Source organism: Neomonachus schauinslandi, chromosome 3, assembly GCF_002201575.2.
Source record: "Neomonachus schauinslandi chromosome 3, ASM220157v2, whole genome shotgun sequence".
Taxonomy (NCBI): Eukaryota; Metazoa; Chordata; class Mammalia; order Carnivora; family Phocidae; genus Neomonachus; species Neomonachus schauinslandi.
The window spans coordinates 186,401,446-186,421,452 of record NC_058405.1 but is presented as its reverse complement, the minus strand read 5'-3'; the positions used below and the strand labels follow the sequence as shown (position 1 = coordinate 186,421,452).

General features: G+C 52.3%; 1 protein-coding gene across 1 annotated transcript in view; it reads right to left on the bottom strand.

Annotated features, from left to right (window-relative positions):
- Positions 1 to 1,041: 1,041 nt before the first annotated feature.
- The window catches only part of DGKD (diacylglycerol kinase delta), a 39,019-nt gene continuing 20,053 nt past the window's right edge, over positions 1,042 to 20,007 (bottom strand). The window contains 12 exon segments of the mRNA XM_021679007.2: positions 1,042 to 2,549; positions 3,717 to 3,847; positions 4,890 to 5,007; positions 13,076 to 13,195; positions 14,172 to 14,264; positions 14,349 to 14,460; positions 16,150 to 16,301; positions 16,620 to 16,754; positions 17,812 to 17,925; positions 18,936 to 18,956; positions 18,958 to 19,044; positions 19,283 to 19,379. Of these exon segments, the coding sequence (XP_021534682.2) occupies positions 2,460 to 2,549; positions 3,717 to 3,847; positions 4,890 to 5,007; positions 13,076 to 13,195; positions 14,172 to 14,264; positions 14,349 to 14,460; positions 16,150 to 16,301; positions 16,620 to 16,754; positions 17,812 to 17,925; positions 18,936 to 18,956; positions 18,958 to 19,044; positions 19,283 to 19,379 (1,270 nt within the window). The 3' untranslated portion in view covers positions 1,042 to 2,459.

Here is a 20,007-nt window from a genome sequence, read left to right as displayed (position 1 = left end):
CCCATCAGCCTCATTCTCAGTTCTGTGATACCAGTCGCCATTCCTCACCCCAGAGAACTGGGAGATGACAGAGTGACCTTGAGCTTGGAGAGGCTGCTCGCTTGGCATAAAGGTACTATGAGTTAAGTAGAGAGGTCAGAGAACTTCTGGTCTGCAGTTTTATAGGAAAGATTTAGGAGGATTAGAGTATTTGCTTACATCACATGCCCTCAGTAGGCTGGTCCAGGCTGCATGTGACAGAGTCTGAAACTCAGCCCTACCCAGTGCCCTACCTCCTCGCTGAGCTTTTAACTCAACAGACCCAAGAACTCACACCCTAAGAAACACAATGGCTTTCCATTTTGTTCTTTAGCCACACCAATTCACCTTATTTTTAGAGTAAAAACCATAATCCTGAATCCAGTTTGGAAAGATTTGGGCAACTAATATTTTATGTCAAAGTACAAGGAATGACAACAAGAAATCTGACAACGGAAGATTTTATTTATACACAGAACAGCCTATTTACACCCCCAGATCGGGTATGTACACAGCGATACAGGAGACATTTGCTTCCACGGCGGGCACTGTATAAATTAAGATCATAAATATGAGGGGTAAGCCCCACCCGAGGGCACAAAACCTTTTCTCCAAGATTCCCCCCCCCACCAGCCACAGCGGGGACGGGTCGGGCCAGGCAGAGAAGCAGCCCTACAGAGGGCGACACGGTGCCGGCCCCACAGCGATGCACTTCCACGCGACACTCACTTTTACTCCATTCACCTCTAACTTACTAGAATCAGAAAAATGGTTTTTACGTAAACAGTGTTGTTTTCATCACTGACGACACATTAATTTTCAACACCATGCTTGACCCAACCCTCAGGCTTTCCCGAGAGAGGGCCGGGAGGGCCTGGGGTGGCCCCGCAGCTTCAGCCCCAGCCGCCGCCGCCGCCGCCGCCACCCCCCCTCGCCGCGTGCGTGCTTGTCGCTGGTCCCTGCCAGAGAGGACAGCACACACGCCATTCTGGTACCGCAGGGTCGGGTCCCCACAGTCTCCTTCCTCAGCCTGTTCTACCTGGAAAGCCAGTGATTTCTGGTGGCCAGATGATCCCTCTCTGCCTTCCATGTCCCAAACGGGCACCGGAACTCGGGGTGGGAAGGCCACACACAGCGGCCCTGCGGAGCACGGGCCTCTTCACCCCAAACCCAGTGCAGCCACTCCGCCCTCGAGACAGGAGCGGGCCGGGCGCCCGGAAGGCCAGCAGCAGGAGCACCCCCAAACCAGAGGCATGGGCCCAGCTGGGCTCACGGAGGGGCCCACCGTGCACACCAGTAAGGGGGGGGGCACAGGGGCCTGCAAAGCAAGTGGCAAGTAGAGGCTGTTCAGCGGTGAGCTCCCTAGGGCCCCCAAGGGTGACCGGATGGCGCCGGCAGCCCAGTCCCCTCGCACAAACAAGGGGTGAAGTGAGCTCCAGCGGGGGGTGGCACGGCCAGCGGACGCTCAGCTCCGCCCCCACCCACCCCCACTTTGGGGCATAGGGCCCTGGCTGGCAGCCGGACGCCGTTCCCCCGCCCGGGCCCAGGAGGGCTGGGGACGTGGGCCAGAGCGTCATGAGACAGAGCCATCCACGTGGTCAGAGACCGTCGGGACGCTGGCCCGGGACCAAGCCCGGGCTCCCCCAGAACGGGGAGGGGAGTCTCCCCGGCGCCCAGGAAGCGCGCTCTCCCCCCAACAGCAAGCTCACGCAAACACGTCCTCTGTCTGTGGAGAGACAGGAGAGGCTACGGCGTCTCGGGGACAGACGTCCCACGTCAGCAGCTTGAGAGGGTACCAACCGGGACAAGGGACCACAGGCGAACGGGCAGGGGATGTGTCAGCCCAAGATCACAGCCACCCGGTTACTTGGCTTAAGGAGGAGCGGGTTTGCCTCCTCTCCGGGTCAAGTGAAAACGGACGGGCCTAGCGACGCGTCCCGGCGCTCTCAAGCCAGGAGGGGCAGGGTCGCTGTGACCGATGGTCAGTAAACGGGACGACAGCCGCGGGGGGCCCCGCGGGGCTGCTGCCAAGAACCAGGATGGCTGGCGGGCACAGACCTTTCCCGGGCAGGAGGCTGCCGGCTGGGCCAGGGTCTGCGCGCCCGGGAGATGCCACACGGTGTGCGAACACGGGGCTCGCGGCGAGGAACCCGCTCAACGAACGCGGGCTGCCCGGGGCCCAGGAGGTCGGGCCCGGCCCGGGGCGCAGGTCAGCGAGAACGGAGAGGTGGCGGCGGCCCGCCCCCCACGCCGCCGGGCGGGACAAGGTGCTGTTTCAAAGGTAGCTGTGTTGGTGTGTCCGAGACCCCGGAGCAGTCACAGAAAGGGCATCTGCGAGGCTTCCCGCGTGGAGCAAAGGGGTAGCACCATGAGAAGGGGCCGGCGCTGGGCCTGGCCTCAGTCGCGGGGGGCGCGGGGGACGCAGGCCGACAGGGCCAGGGCTAGGCCTCGGTGGCAGGAGTGCTCCGGCTCAGCTCCTTGATGCCACACAGGATCCTCTTCATGTGGCCCACCTTGGTCACGCCGAGGTCCTGCAACGAGAGGACAGCCCTGACGCCGCTTTCTGAACACCAGCGTGGGGGGGGAAGGATGAAGACAGTGACACCAGATGGAGATGGCACACGCGTGACCGGTCGTGCGGACGCCCACCACACCTCCCCCGCGAGCACAGCGTCCCCGCCGTCGTGCAGGACAGACCCGGGACGCTGGCCCGGCGGCGGCGGGTGGATGCAGGGACTGGACGAAGCTGCTGTCCAGGACGTCCCCGGGGAGCCCTTGCCCTCTCCGGACGCGGCTCAGGCTGGCCCGAGCGCGCACCCCGCGCCTCCGGCGCTCGGGGCCCTGGCGGCCTGCGTCAAGCAAGTCTGTCGGTGCCGGTTCTCCAACAGCGTTCGTTCAAGCCTCTGTGTCACGTACTGGGGGTTCCCGCCATATTTCAGACACTTTTGCTATTAAATTTGTTGCGGTCATCTGTGGCCAGCGATCAGGACTCACTGAAAGCTCAGATGACGGTTAGCGGTTTTTAGCAATCTAGGATTTTTTCGCTAAGGTAGGCACAGTTTTGAGATGTTCTGTTGTTGCACACTTAATAGACGGCAGTGTATCATAACCATGACTGTCGTGTGCACTGGGAAACCCAACAGCTCAGACTCGCTTCCTCGCAGGGGTCTGGGACGCACCCTGCAGCATCTCCGTGGGGTGCCTGCATCAGCTCCAAAGGGAGAGGGACCCCCGTGTGCTGGGGGCCAACGTCACACAGAGCTCTTCGGCTGACTCATTAGCACAGAGCTGTGTCCCCCAATAGAGTTTTTTTATTTTTAAGTGGGCTCCACACCCAATATGGGGCTTGAACCCACAACCCTGAGACCAAGAGTCACACGCTCTACCCACCGGGCCAGCCAGGCGCCCCCCTCAACAGGATTTTTAATGTTAAAATAGTTCATTTGTCCAATTAGCTTAAGAAAAGCAAGGTTCCCCCCGATCACGTCCGCTTTGGCCTTGTCTGGCTGCGGCGGGTGGTGACATGACTGCCGGGGCAGAGGTGGTCTCTCGGCCACCGCCATGCATCACCCGAGCCGTGCGCAAGAGAACCATGAGGAGAGCCCTGATGCTGGGACGTGGCCGGGTCAGAGGGAGGGGACAGAGAAGGGAGCACAGGGAAGCCCGGAGCGGGTTCCCAGGAGACGCTGTGGAAGTACCTTGAGGTCCCTCCGCTCTAGGTGCAGGAGCTCGGAGCCCCGGATGTCGTGTCGCGTGAAGATGTCCTTATACTCACAGAGACTGAGGTGCTCCAGCCAGGCAGCAACCTCCTCTGTCCCCCAGAGGTGAACTGTCAGAGACGGAAAAGCACGAACGCAGTGAGTGCCCAGAGCCCAGCGCGAGGCAGGTGGCAACCGGCGCCTGAGGCGCCCCAGCAGCAGGCATCCCAAGACGCCCCAGAAGCCAGCACCCACACGGCCCAGCAGCAGGTGCCCCAGCAGCAGGGACCCCCACGCGCCCCCAGCAGCCGGCACCCGCCGCCCAGCCACACGCGCCACCCAGAGCCACGCAGAAAGCAGCGAGGAGCCACCCGCTCTCCAGGGCAATGAGCTGCGGTCTGTTCCTGCCAGGCCGGCCAGCAGCCTGGCCATTTGCCCCAGGTCCCAGGAGGGACCGGACCCCGCCAAGTACGAAACACCAATGTGACTCTGCTGCCAGGGCCAGGCCACCCTCCTCTCCAGAGGGTTCACGTCCCTTCCGGTCCACGGCAGGAAGGGAAACAGGCAGAGATTTCATGTAGTAAGACCCACCGTCACTAAAAGAAACCCAACTGCTGGACAAACATGCGAAGAAGAAAAATCAGAGGGAGCGACCACTACCCACCAATCCAAACCCGGAGCTGCCCAGCACCTGAGAGCACTGGAAACAGCCATGCTCAGAGCCCCAGTTTATGGACTCCCCCCAAAAACGTCCTCGAGTGCCATTTTCTATTGACTTCCCCGGCCACAAGTGCTGGTGGCCTGGGGAAGTCACCAGTCGTCGCTGGGGACCAGCAGCCCCGCACAAGACTGGAGTGTGAGCTCTGTGTCTCTGAGTGTCCTGTCACCTCTGCTGTCCGCCTCCCCCCTCGCACCCCCAGTCCAGGGCAGGCAGGCAGCGTGGTGTCAGTCAGCGGAGTCCGCACCGGGAGCGACCCCAGGCAGGAGCAACAACACAGGGCTGGAAGCGCAGGGGCAGTTCCCTAGCCAAAGACAGACACCACGGCGCAGGCCGCTACAGGGGTCGTGGTCGGGGACCACGGAGAAGAGCCGCGAGGCCACGGGAGAAAGCAGAGACCACAAGGTCCCCACAGCCGGCGTGGCCAGCCACAAGGACAGCAGGAAGGCAGGTACCCGGGGCTCCCAGGCTACTGCGAGCTTCTCTGTTCTTGCTGTTTTTCTCTTTCTTAAACTTCGTCACCAGGCGGAACTTGCCACTGCGGCTGCGTTTGGAAAGCTCCAGCATCACATTCTGTGGGGGAGGCGAGAGACAGGAGTCAGAGCCTGATGCAGCCAGGCCTGGGCCACAGCAGTCCGAGCGGCAGGGCAGGGGGCGGGGGCTCGGTCCCTGCTTTACTTACTCTGGTGTCCCCCTTGGTTTCTAGGCTTGCAGTGACTGGTTTGTAATGCCTTTTAAAGGTGGTTCCACAGTGATCACACAGTCTCTAATTTCACATTCAATTTCCTTCATTTTATAACGTGTGTTTCTCATGTGATTAAAAAGCTTTGTGAATATTACCTAAATACCAGTACATTCTACCAAGATTATCCAGTAGGTCACAGCCGATCTTCCAGAGCTGCACGAGCAGGGTGTGTGTGTGTGTGTGGGTGTGTGTGTGTGTCTTTCTAAACAAAGCGTTTCCAGCACTTTGCGCTCTTTCCTTGGGACGTACTTCCTGAAGCAGCATCGTGGAGGGACGGGGGACAGGGCACGGGGTCCCTTCCACCCCCCACCCCCACAGGGCTGCCCAGCAAACGGGCGGAGCTCACACTGCCCCTTCCCAGCACAGAAGCTGGCGCAGGGGCCTCTGCCGTAAAGAATGCTCCGCACACACAATACACGAGCCTGGATTTACGTGTGTACACGTCCTACCCCTGTGTTCACAAATAAAGCAGAATTTCCCATGTCCCAGGTGCGCCCCAAGGGCCTGGACTCTGCCCTAGGGCTCTGTCCACCGACGTCCCCACACTGACCCGCACGGTCAGACTTGGCAGCTTTAGGACACTTTCAGATCTGAAAGGGACACGTGGTCCCGCTGAAAACAGCACAGGGATTTTCATTAGAATCACACCAAGTCTGGGCGCCTGGGTGGCTCAGTTGGTTAAGTGACTGCCTTCAACTCAGGTCATGATCCTGGAGTCCCGGGATCGAGTCCCGCGTCGGGCTCCCTGTTCAGCAGGGGGTCTGCTTCTCCGTCTGACCCTCTTCCCTCTCGTGCTGTCTCTCATTCTCTCTCTCAAATAAATAAATAAAATCTTTAAAAAAAAAAAAAAAAAAGAATCACACGAAGTCTAGAGTGGGGGAAGAATACGGGTCCGCACGTCTGGGAACATGCTCTGTGGTGCCCCCAACCCTCCTGGTGCCCCTGAAGGTCCTCCCCTTCATGGATTTCTGATCGGAAGCGTTTCCGGCTTCAGCTTTTCTATGAGAAAAGAGACTTCTCACAATGGTATTTCTAACCAAGGACTGTAGCGCTCTAGGAACTTATTTTTACAATTTTTTTTTTTTAAAGATTTTATTTATTTGACGGAGAGAGACACAGCGAGAGAGGGAACACAGCAGGGGGAGTGGGAGAGGGAGAAGCAGGCTTCCCGCCGAGCAGGGAGCCTGACGCGGGGCTCGATCCCAGGACCCTGGGACCATGACCTGAGCCGAAGGCAGATGCTTAACGACTGAGCCATCCAGGCGCCCCAACAAATTTCTTAACTTGGCAAAATTATCAACCATCGATTCTAATAGCTGCTCCACTAAAGACCATTAGTGCCCGGGCGACCAGGCTCTTCTACGCTGAGACTGGCAGGCACCTCGCTCCTCCGTGCTCCCACAGGAGGGGACACCGCAGGGACCCGCAGCTGCTCTCCCACGCAGCCCAAACAGAATCCTACGCCTGACTTTACAATTTCTTTTTTTTTTAATGCAATATGAGGATTACATTTTTTTCTAACTTTTATTATTTTTTTAAAGATTTTATTTGTCAGAAAGAGAGAGTGCACACAAGCAGGGGGAGCAGCAGAGGGAGAGGGAGAAGCAAGAGCCCGATGTGGGGCTCGATCCCAGGACCCCGGGATCATGACCTGAGCCAAAGGCAGACGCTTGCTTAACTGACTGAGCCACCCAGGAGCCCCTACTTCTAACTTTTAATATGGGTATTTTCATCCATTCATAAAATGGGGAGACCAGCAGAATGAGGCTGATTATCAATGTGACCTTAGTCGCCCCTAAGAAAATTTCAGACCTCAAACTACGCCCCCCACAAATACTTCAGTATGCAACCCCTACGTCACCCCACAGCACTAGCATCACACTGACACCAGCAAAAATTCGTATGTATCTGATAATATTGAATCTCCCCGCCCGTTCCGAAGGTTTATCCTCACGGCAGGTGTGTGTGCATCAGGACCCTGATGAGGGCCACGAGGGACACTCAGCCCCGTGGCTCAGGCGCTCTCCCGTTTCGACCTTCGCCCGCAGAGAAAGCAGCTGTCCGCCCCGTAAGCCGGCTCCCATTCTGACTGACCGCGGGCAGCTCCCCGGGAGCGGAAGGCCCGACCCCCTGCCCGCGTGGAGCCGCTGATCAGACCCAGATTCCTGCCTCCAGACAGGACGCTGTCGTGAGTGGTGCCACAGGCTTGCGACTGCCTCCCGACAGGAGAGGCCTGCTGTCCTCTTTCCGGGGTCAGCGGCTTCTTCCACCACAGGTGCCGCCACCCATGCATGACCCGCCAGAAATCGAGCATTTCCTCAGGGTGGGGGTGGGGGGGTAAAATGGCCTTTCAATCCCTCTGCACTTTCCACCCGGCATTTTTTATAAAAAATTGCTTTCAATTATTTGATTTAAAGAAACACTTTTGGGGGCGCCTGGGTGGCTCAGTCGTTAAGCGTCTGCCTTCGGCTCGGGTCGTGATCCCAGGGTCCTGGGATCGAGCCCCACATCGGGCTCCCTGCTCCGCGGGAAGCCTGTTTCTCCCTCTCTCACTTCCTCTGCTTGTGTTCCCTCTCTCACTGTGTCTCTGTCAAATAAATAAATAAAATCTTTTAAAGAAACACTTTTGGGGCACCTGGGCGGCTCAGTCAGTTGAGCGTCTGCCTTCGGCTCAGGTCATGATCTCCAGGTCCTGGGATGGAGCCCCTCATTGGGCTCCCTGCTCAGTGGGGAGTCTGCTTCTCCCTCTGCCCCTCCCACTGCTTGTGCTCTCTCTCTCATGAATAAAATCTATTTTAAAAAAAGATTAAAAAAATAAAAAATAAATACACTGTTTTTACGGATCTACTGGTAAAGAATTTTGAAGTCAGATGCGCTAGTTTTTAAAAAAATGAACCGTTTGAAAGTTTGGGGCGCCTGGGTGGCTCAGTCGTTGAGCGTCTGCCTTCGGCTCAGGTCATGGTCCCAGGGTCCTGGGATCGAGCCCCGCATCGGGCTCCCTGCTCGGTGGGAAGCCTGCTTCTCCCTTTCACACTCCTCCTGCTTGTGTTCCCCCTCTCTCTGTCAAATAAATAAATAAAATCTTTAAAAAAAAAAAAAAGTTCAGGAGATTTGCTTCACAATATGTGAATATGCTTAACACTACTTGAACTCTACACTTAAAAACAACAAATACGGTAAATTTTGTGTGTTTCTTATCACAATTTAAAACACAAACTGGGCCAATGCCCATCTTTTCCTAGCTCTGATGAGGTTTTTTATATAGGAAATTACATATTCCTTGACATTTTCCCTTCAGAGAGAATAATTTTTTCAAGTTGTCCTGTGGCCATTCTTTTTAAAATGTCTTTAGATTTCAATTTGTACAGTTTAAATTTTTCCTGAAGTTTCAATGGTTTCAGCAAGATTTTAAAATTAGCATTTCTTTGAAAATAGTATAACTTGATTTATTCTCTTATCTATTGTTACATAACCTTTATCACTTCATACTGTCCAAACTTGCCTTGATTACAGGTGCCAGAGAGTGATTTAATTTCTTGTACTTTACAGTTAAGCTCTGAACAACATAAAAGTCAGGGGTGCCAACCCCCCACTCATGAAGTTGAAAATCATGAATAACTTCTAACTCCCCAAAGAGCCTTACTAAGTAACAAACAGTCAATTAACACATATTTGTATGTATATCATATACTGTATTCTTACAAAAAAGCTACAGAAAAGAAAATGTTAAAAAAATCCTAAGAGGGCGCCTGGGTGGCTCAGTTGGTTAAGCGACTGCCTTCGGCTCAGGTCATGATCCTGGAGTCCCGGGATCGAGTCCCGCATCGGGCTCCCTGCTCGGCAGGGGGTCTGCTGCTCCCTCTGACCCTCCCCCCTCTCATGTGCTCTCTCTCTCATTCTCTCTCTCAAATAAATAAATAAAATCTTAAAAAAAAAAAAAAATCCTAAGAGAAAATACATTTAAAGTACTGCACTATATTTATCAGAAAAAAGCCTATATATAAGTGGACCTACGCAGTCCAAACTGTATTGTTCAAAAGTCAACTGTACTTTCAAAGAACTAACTTGAAGATTTGTCAATTTTTTTTTTTTTGCTTTCAAAGAAATAATTGTCCTATTTTTATGCTAGTAGAAATGTGGCACCATGCCCTCCAAGTTTCCCTTTGCCCACTGTACTTCACCCCCATCTCTCCCCTTGCATGGGTGAAACTGAGCCAGAGTCCCAGAGGCTGGGAGTGCTGAGCTGCGAGGCAGCCAGCAGAGAAGGGTGGAGAAGTCAGGAGCCCTGGGAAGCCCAGAAGGCCCCAAGAGCAAGTGTGGTTTGCCTTTCCCTCCCGGGACCCCTGGCTACAGTTTCTGGCCTTAGGTTCCATGGGATGAATGCCAGCAATAACTCTACCCCAGCCCCACCCTGCTCTGCCCAAACTGGCTCCAGAGGGTTTCTGGTTTTGCAACTAACCTGCCCCTGGCCCCATCTGTACAACTTCCCACCTGTTACCCTGCACCGTCTCACCAGCCCACAACTAGGAAACCTAGAAACCAGGGCCACTATAGACATGGCTTAAAGGATTCATGAGGTCAGACATCCAGGGGGGACTTGTGCTGGTTTGTTTCTGCAGTGGCTCTACCTTTGGTGATATTCGTTTTGAAAATATTTTTAGGCTTAAAGCTCTGGAACCACAATCCCTGAAACAGAGGCTTTTAGTACTAAGACCTGAAAGTCCCAAACAAACCAAGTTGACTGTGGTCACCCTGCAACCAGACACTGGGCTGCGAGCCTCCCACTGCAGCAGCTGCTACACTGCCCATGAGCAGAGGAAAATCCTAGCCCTCCTGTCTTCAGAGGGAATCTGCGTACAGGAGGAAGCTGCCCACCGTGGGCAAGGCATGGGGGCACAGGGCCCACCGCTGACAGCTGGTACTACTCCTACTTTGAGTTGGTATCTGAGGTTTCCTGTGGCCCAGCACTGTGCTGCTCAAACCATTCCTGGAAAGGAACCAACTTTAACAATTTCCAATCCATAGTGGACTGATAATTTAATGAAATACAGTAAAATAAACCACTAAAAAAAAAAGGAAACCAAAAAAGGACAAAGTATAAGCCTCAATTTTTTATTAATTTTCAACAGAAATAAAATTTTTGTTAATTGCTTAGAAGTTTCTAAACTCTTCTTCTCAGTGTATATAATAACAAAGAGTTTTCCACTGTCAGTAGTGCTATCTAGAACATGATCCAATTTTGAAACTGTCCTATGGGCAAGAGGGAAAAAAAAAAACATATTCCCTCTTTACAGAGTATAAAATTCTCTCTATGGAGAAACATGATACACACACACACATACATATTTTTTCAATTTTCTTTTGTTTGTATGCTGTGATACAGTTTATTTCATTACTCATGGACTGATAGTGATGGTTCACACTACAATTTGGTTTCTGTCACTTTCTCTCATTTCAAGAAGTTTTTGCTTTATAGATTTTATGTAAATTAAAATTAAAATTTGGGGGGTAGTCACTAAAAGAATAGACAGATAGCTTGTATTTCCAAACTACTAGAGGGGACAAAGTAAATTAAAATTAAAATTTGGGGGGTAGTCACTAAAAGAATAGACAGATAGCTTGTATTTCCAAACTACTAGAGGGGACAAAGAGAGTTGTGTGGGAGGAGAGACTTATCAATCAAAGGAGAAATTAAAAGAAGCAAAAAAGTGGAATACAAAGCACAAAATATGGGAAAATATACAGATAAATACATCAGTAATCACAACGAATATAAACAGACTGAACTCTTCAGTTAAAATGCAGGGTACCAGACTGAATAAAACCTCAATTTGACAATATGCTATTTATAAGCAAGACACTCCAAATAAAGCTTGAAAGTAAAAGTAAGAAAATGAAAATACCAAACAAACTTAAAAAGAATTACTAAGTGTCTTTACATAACAATAAAACCTATATGCACCCAATAACATAACCTCAAAACACAGAAAGCAAAAATAAAACCACAAATGTAAATGGAGATATCTACATTCATGATCAGAGACTTCAATAGTAATTGATAGATAAAAAGACAAAAATAAATCTTCTGATTATAAAATTATATTTTACCAATATAAAGTGATCTTTTTATCATTTATTATAATCCTATTTTTATATTAAAATTTACTTCACATTTTGTATGTTTTCTTAAAATTGTTTTAATCTTTCTGTGTCATAAGTTTTTACTGGGGATGGGAGAGAAAACTGGACTATTGTGATTGGTATGTGGTTAGATTTAAACACAATCTTATAATAATTTGTTTTTAAGAGGAAAAGCTACATCATTTTCTGTTATCTTACTTACATGCTGTTAGCTACACCTTTAGTCCCTTTTTTTTTTTTTTTTTCCTTAGGTTTTTATTTAAATTCCAGTTAGTTAACATATCATGCAATACTGGTCTCAGGAGTAGAATTTAGTGATTCATCACTTATTACATATAACACCCAGTGCTCACCACAACTAGTGCCCTCCTTAATACCTATCAACCATCTAGCTCATCCCCTGCCCACCTCCCTCCATCAACCCTCAGTTTGTTCTCTGTAGTTAAAAGTCTGTTATTGTTTGCTTACCTCTCTTTTTTTTTTTAAGTCCCTTATTTTCTTTTATAGTGTGGATTATACTTTTTGTTTTTAGAAAACTGATTTGGAAAAACAAATCTTTTCAATTCTACTAGAAACTACCTTTAAGTTTTTTTAAAGATATTACTAACTCTGCATTTCCCTAATTATCAGTCAAGAACCTTTTTTTTTAAACCTTCCACCTTAATGTGCCTTCATTCCTCTGTCCATGTCTTCTTCCCAGCCTCCCCACTCCCTGTCCACTTCACAGGCTTTAATAACTTAATCTGGAAATCCTGAGCTATATTATTGTTATATCTATCAAACATTCTATGTGTTATTATCTTAGTAATTTTCTTTTAAATGAATATTTTATATTTATAGTTAACAATTTAACTAATTTTGATGAGCTTGGCCAGTCCTTTTAAACGAAAATGTCCTCATATTTTAAGTTACTGAGTTTTGTTGTTTCACTGGAAGGTCTCAGAGTCAGTTTTCCATGCAGGGTTTGCACTTGTCAACAAATGCCTTCATTTTCAGAGAAGAGTAGGACAGACTGATGTAGCCTTCCTCTGTACCCTCACCTTAACTGCTGCCAACAGGTTCTAACAAACAAAACTGGCGGTAGGGGTGCGAGATGTGTAATGTCTAGCAGTTCTTTCTCTTTCAAGACTGTAGTACTCTACCCTAGGATGAACTTTTCTCCTGGCCCACTTCTGTTCTATCCCTGATAAAAAAGACAATCTACAGTTCGCCTTTATCAAGACGCTGCCCACAAAACTGACCATCCAACAAGCACCTCTCCTGGGCTTTTGCAACAACATCCCAGGGTGCAATATGCCCAGGATCCTATCTGTCCCAGCTATAGGGAGTATGGCAAGCTGGAGTCTCGAAACACATGCAAAAGAAAAGTGTGATTGAGTGGAACATACCAACTCTGTCCCTGTCAACAACAAACTCAAGAAGCTGCCATTTATCCAACCAATGTGTCTTCACACCAGGGACAAACAGTGGGGCTAGGCTCAGTCTTCTATCAACTTCCTGGCCACCCCTGCCATCTGTTTCTGAAGGCAACAAGTGCCCAGTCATCAATACTAACTCCCAACTCCTTCCTACCTGCCAGTCTTTTTCTATACCTCCAAGGCGTTTTAATAGAGAAGTCTTAAGAAGCCCTATCAGGGGCTGCAAAATGGACACCATCTTAACCTCAAAGCTGCACAGATCACAGTGATTACAGGTACTGAAGGGAGAGCCACTGCATCCAGGGGTGCCCAAGCTGAAGCCCTGTGACCCACATACCTCTTCATCACCAGGCTCCATGGGCTGGCACAGCCAGGGGGTGTCCGCCAGCTTCCTCAGTTGCTGGTCCATCTCTGTGAGAGCAGCCCCAAGACACTCTTTCTGAGGGGGATCCAGCTGCTGCTCCAGGCAGGAAGGAAAGAGAGACACAGCTGGTTATTAGCAGTGAGGAGCTGGGGCCCCAGCAAAGCCCCCATGCAGGCATGCAGTCTGCACCAGGGAAAGTGATCTGTTTCTCAGACAGTTCTTATAAAAATTCCTAAGGAAACTAAGTCATACAGCACTGGCTAAGGGGCCAAATTCAGAACCTCCCCTTCTAAGTAGGATCAGGTGAGGGAATTAAAACTCTTCTTTCATAAGTACTGGAATAAACCAAGCTCGTCTGAAAACTGAATGAGCGGCGCTGACACTTCACCAACTTCGGTTTACCCTGAGACCCCTATGTCAGAAAGAGGACAGGACCAGATCGCCTGCACCAGAGTGCAGGAAATGCTGAGGCAGCAAAGAAGCAGTCGTCACATTCAGAAGACCAGACGATTTTGAAATGAAGAATAGAGGACATGGAAACTAGTTTTTTGGGGTGGTTCTCCAGATGAGTGATCTTCAGCAAATCACTCTACCTCCTTTGACCTCCACGTCCTCATTTTTTAAAACAAGAAGGTTGGCCAGGCCATCCCTCGGGTCTTCCCTATTTTGGCTTCTGCAATTCGGTGAAACCCGACCTGTGCACTTGCCCAGGGCTGACTCCTCAGCCAGGTTGGCAGGGCTGAGTGAGGAAGGGTGACTGCACGTCTGAGAACAGGGCCTGCCTGCCTGGTCACAGGCAGATGGCTCCATGCCTGCAGATTTCTAAGGTAGAATTTCATGTGCAATGACAAACGTGGTTCTGTCCATAGGAGTGAACATGCTAGAGATGATGTGGTTGAGATGTGGCCAGAGGATTGGAGAACCAGCCATACGGCCAGATCAGATGACCTCCACGGCCCCTTCCAACACTGAGTCTAGAATTCTTAAGGCCAGGAACGCCAGGCTAAGATCTGCTGCCCTCTGCACAAAGGTCACTACATGCAGAGTGAGGGCCGGCCTCTCGGCTTACCAGAGCCACCTTCCCAGCCAGCAGCAGTTCCGTCTCACTACGCAGAGCTTTGATGTTATTCACCATTTCCAGGACAAAGCTGCAGTTCAGCCCCTGAGAGGAACCAGAATGACACCCATGTAGAAGGCCCAAGGGCTAGAGGACTTCAGAGGAGCAAAACCTGAAAAGCACAGGCACCTCTGTGGTTCTGGGCTTGCCGTACACTCGGTCCATGGACTTGGAGCTGGCATTGACAGCGTGGGCAAGTTCCTGCTCCATGTCTTGATGGGACTGAGCTATCTCCCGGATACTAGAGAGAAAGAAACACAGCACTCATCAGACCAGAGGAAGGGGCAGCCTATAACATCACCCCACTCAAAGACAGGCCCAGGTCCAGCCCAGGGGGCCAACACAGACACAGCTCAGCCAATGGCAAACAGAGCAGGTCTTAAAGGGGAAATGTGACACCAAATCCAAGTTTTTCCAGAAACTCAATGAGGGAGGAAAATACCCAAAATGAGACTCACACCCTATAAAATGGCAAGCTGACAGGAAACATGGTTTGCAGGCCTGCTATGTGGGGACAGCTGATCGTTCCTGAAAGGGGACTTTGCCTCCCCACTCTATAAATGAGGATGACAGGACCCTTCTCTATGGGGACGATCCTGGTTCAAAAGGCTCAGACCCCAGGACACGGCCCCAGGCAAGAGCCCCTTGCCCAAGGGACCCAAACAGAAATAGGGTGGTGACAGGGTCAGACACAGCAAGAGCACCAGAGCAGACAGAGGGGACACACAAGTCAGGGGAGCTGGATGAGGAGCCACTTGTCCTACCCTGGGGAAAACCAGGGGCAGCTGCTGGACTTTAAACAAGACAATGATGGCCAGTCCCCACCTGCGGGGCTGCCACAGGCCTTGAGGGGACAAGAATGAAGATAGAAGGAAGCTAGAAGCCTGTTATACAGCCAGGAACTGAGAAAGAACGTAAGAAGTGAAGTCATCAAGCCCAGATACTGATTTGGCCACGGGGGGCGGGGGGGGGGGGGACGACGGTGGCAGAAGTGGTGCCGGCTACTTGAGACAGAGGACACAGCGCAGGCCATGCTCTCAGGGGTGTGGACCCAGAAGGAGCCATGGAACCAGAAGTGCCTACAGGAATCCTGGGAGAGCTACCAACCCACAGGCTGAGAGCCTGATGCCGGGGTGGGGGGAAAGAGGAGAAGAACCGCCCGGAAGGGCAGGCAGAGCCTAGAGCCCGCAGGGCGGCAGTGCTCCTGGTGGGAGCAGAGGAGGAGGAAGCCACAGAGCAGCACAGAGGCGAAGTCAAGGAGCACCAGGCCAGCGTGCGGCCTCAGGGGGTGACCAGGGAGGGGAAATACGTTGAAAACCAGAACCAGACGGCAGCCGAAGAGGGTCACGGGATCTGTCAACTGAGAGGGCATAGGTCACCAAGCTGAACGACCCTTCCAGAGCAAGGCACGACGGCAGCCGGCGCCCGGGCGGGTGGGGAGAATGGACAGTGGCGGAGTGGGACCACCAGGCCAGAAGGTCGTCCCCAGTGGCTCCAGAAGGCACTTCTCAAAGGCAGAGTAAAAGAAGGAAATGCCTTTGGGTACTGGTGGGGTATTTACTTTCTAATAACTACAAGGTTTGTTTTTTAATAACAAACCTGCTCTCTGGGATAATGCAGAAGTAGCAGTAAGAATCCAAGATAGGTCTTTACATCTGTGAACTGGCTCTGAAAACACCTGTGGATTTTAAGCTTCCATCTACATGAACTCCGAGCAATCTCTGAAAGTCAGTTAGCAGAGATGAACCAAAGCCAAGGGCCTGCAGAAACCCCAGCTGGGCCCTGGTGAAGGAGGCAGACTGGCACATGAGCCCTGGGAGGAGGGACGGCACGCTGGCAGCCCAGCGGTGAACGGGGGCCCTGAGGCCGTCAGGGGCCCAGGGGCTCCAGCCGGGAGGCGGCTAACTGCCCAGGGAAGGCGCGGGCCCACCTGTGGATGAGGGCTCCCGCCGCCTGCCCGAACTGGTCCATCTGGGTGGCCTCTTCCTCAGACAGGATCTCCGGGTGCAGAGAGAAAGATGGAGGGCGAGGAAGTTCACACTTCTGCTTGTCTTCCCAGGACTTGAGCGTGTTCTCAAAGGCCTAGGGCACAGGACGGCAGTATCACACGGTGCACCGCTCTCTCGAGAGGCAGGCCCGTGTCCAACAGCAAACACTGCTGGGATACTCGCTGGACAGCAGCCAGAAAGGGAGAGACACAATTCTGTTTCACACTGAGGAGTGGGAATGGTCCTGGAAATTACAGCCCTGTTCACTTAAGCTCTGTGTCTAACAAAAGTAAACTCCTAGAACGAAACACTAGAAACTCTGGGCCTTCTCCGAGAAGGTGCACAGGTGTGCCCGAGGTGAGCCCTGGGACCGGTGTGTTCTCTCCGGGTCCCCGAAGGCAGCCTTTCTTACCCTATCTCTGGTGAGTGTCTGTGCCCGGTTCTTGTGGATAATCCGAATGTATCCTGGAGGCTGGATCCAGGCCTCTCCGTCCACCTGCACGGGTACGCCCTCATCCCCCAGGATGGAAATCTTCACGGTACGACACTGAGCAAACATCACAGCTGTTACTTGTGCACTGCGCGGAAGCAAGGAGCTAAGGGGCTGTATCTCAGCGCTGCAGGAGCCTTCCTGTGCTACGTGCTCTGGCACACGTCAGCTGACGTCTGGGGGGCATACCACGCCCGCTGCCGACCACCTCTGCGGTTAGAGCATCCTCGTCTGGGACACAGCTCATGAAGCCCACGGGTCTGTCCCACCCTCCCCGTCCCCTCACCCGCTACTGCACCTGAAAGCACAGTGAGGAGACCTCAGGGGTCAGACACAAGCACCGGGCCCGGGGTGGACCCTCGTGACCAGCACGAGCCATCGGGCCCTGCACACGTGCAAACACTCCCCGAACAGGGTAAACCCCTCCAACAAGTGGTTAACGATGCACTGTTTCTCTTTTCAACAAAAAACACTGCCCAAGAGTTAATATCATAAAACTCAAACACCCTACCCTACATGGGGCCAGACTGAGGCTGGAAGGACTAAAGCCACTGCGTGGGCCTCAGGTGGGCTAAGTTATCAGCATCCCCGCTTCATTATGCATAAAAACACCGCCCACCCCAACCCATCACCAGAAATAAGCCCCACTCCCCATCTCCCCTCTCCAGCTGGGCCCTAGAGCAGCAGGTGAGACCCCGCTTTCTCCACTGCTCACTGCTCGGCCTCCGTTCCCAAACTCAGGATGCGGCTGCTGAAAGCCACAGGCACGTGCCGAGTCCGGTCGGGCCTGTCTCATCTCATCCCACCTCAACAGAAGGCGGCAGGTACAGTGGGCACCCACAGAGAAAGCCAGGGCAGGGAGCTCAGGCAGGATTCAAGGGGGCCCCAATTCTGAACGAGTGTCATCCAACTGTCAAATACAGCAGGGGAGGAAGGGCTCTGGACCAGGAGACAGGGCCGTGGGTGGTCCTGGAAACGCACCCACTCTCCTGGGCTCTGTGCAAGGAGTGCACTGATGCAGGAGACTGGTTCTGGGCCAGGCCCTGCCTCTCCAAACTCGCGGGGGCCAGACTGCCTCCTAGGTCCCTCCCACCTGCAGGACCATGGCCGGTACCTGGGCGATTCGGTGATGCTGCAGCTTAATGACACGAGACACAGCCATCTGCATGCTGCCAAACACAGCGACCACCTCCAGGATCTTATCATCGAATGACGGAGCTGCAAAAGTCTGCAAGGACCAGTGTTAAGAGCTGACCTCTGCTCCAAACTTCCCCGCACACCCCTCGGTGCTCCCTCTCTGGACTGCTGCTCTGGTTAGAGACAGACAGGGGCACTACCAGGGGGCGGTGTGTCCTAACTGAGAAGCAGCTGTGGGGCGAATGCGTTACTGAGGGGGTTTCTAGGAGAAACCCCAAAACCAGCTGTGGGAATCAAATCTCTGAGCTGCCACTGACTAGCAGTGTGACCTTGAGCAAGTCACTTAACTTAATCTTTTGTCCTCGGTCCCATCATCTGTGAACCAAGGCTAACACTGGTGTGCTCTTATGAGGACCGACGTAACGCATGCCCAGTGCTTTCAACAGCTACCAGAGCATCTCAAATGTGCAGTTCACGTTCACTATTTCTGTTAGCTATTATGTATGAAGGAAACCACACCCCTGGTTAAGGACCATCAAGGCCTCCACAGTTCTTAGCAGAAATTCCAAACTTCTTCCCTGGATGACACAACCCCACACGGTCTCAAACCTGTCTGCATTTCACCCACTGCACATCGTCAAGGAACTTTCTCCGTGCCACATCCTGTCTCACCACTAAGCCTTCACGTACGCTGTTCCAGCAACTCCCTGGAACAGCCTCCCCACCCCGTACCCTACCCCCACCTGACCTGGCCAACCCCAAGTCTTCTTTCAGGTCTCAGTGTAGATATCCCCTCCTCTGAGAAGCCTTCCCAGACTGCCCCAAACTGGGAGTTGGGCCTGGCTTCTGCATCACGCCTATACCCCTGACCACATCTGTCCTGCTCGGCTTCTCTTCTCATGGGCAGGGGGACCCTATCTGTCTTGTTCTCCACTGTACCCCGACTGCCAGCACAGGCGAGGAGTTCCGTCCCTACCTCTGCACCACTAACTGAGCCCTAAGAGGCAGAATGCTCCACTGGGGCCTGAAGTGGTGGATACTCCTTGAAGAGATTACCCACACCCACCTTGGGCCCATGCCGCCCAGGACCCCAGTACGTACATCATCTTCCTTGGTGCCCCCCCCAGAAGTTTGTCCCTCCAGCATAGCTGGGAATGTTGAGGACAGCAATCCCCTGGAGGCTGGGGAGTGGGATGGGTCGCCCATCACACTGCGCAGAAATGCCAGAAAAAGAAAAAAAAGAAAGATGCACAGCATCGACCTGGTCCTTCTTCACTAGCAATCCCCCTCCCACCCCCATCCCGGGCTGAGGAAGCCACGGCCACAGCTGAGCTCTCACCGAGGGCCCAAAAGGGCAGAGGGAGTCCCCACCCAGCTAGGAGAAGGGCTAAGAGGAGACCAGACGGGCCCCTGACTGCCTGCAATTGCAGGAGAGCCCTCCCGCTCACCTCCAACAGGACCTTCTGCTCCAGGTTCTTGTAGGTTCTGTGCAGCAACTCTTTGGTTCCAAGAACTCCGTACCACATCATATTCTTGGTCCGACTCCTGCAGGTAGAAAGCAAAGAACTGACAGGATCTCAGCTCTCTTTATACAGTGAGCTACAGTCATCGCCGCGAGCTGCAGGAGCGCATCTGATCACACAGCGGTCAGATGCAGCAGCCACTCTCAACACAGACACCTCAAGGGAAGGAAGGACATTTCCTCGTTATAGGTCTGTGTAAGATATGCATAAAGAAATACATCTGTTGATGTAAAATCCTGCTGAAAAATAACACTCCCAAGAAAGTAACTTACAGACATTACAGAACCTCACAAAAAAATCGATAATGATTTTTTCTAGCTATGAAATTATGCTTACCATGGAAAATTTGGGAAGTGCAGAAAAGCACAAAGGAGCAAATAATCCTCACAATTCCCACCTCTGTACGTATTGATAATAAAAAAAACTTCAGTGTACTTCCTCAGTCTTTCCGAGGTATGTGACTTACAGGTGAAAGAGCCAGTCTCCAGTCTCCTGACTGACTCTGTTCACTTGGCCCCGCAGCCTGTGTCTCGAGGCGGGACTGACCCCAGTGGGGCACCTCCCCGCCATCGCCGGACAACTTAACCCCTCCGACTGAACCCAGCCACTTCCCACTCCCAGGCTCCGTCAATCATGTGGCAGTCGTCCCT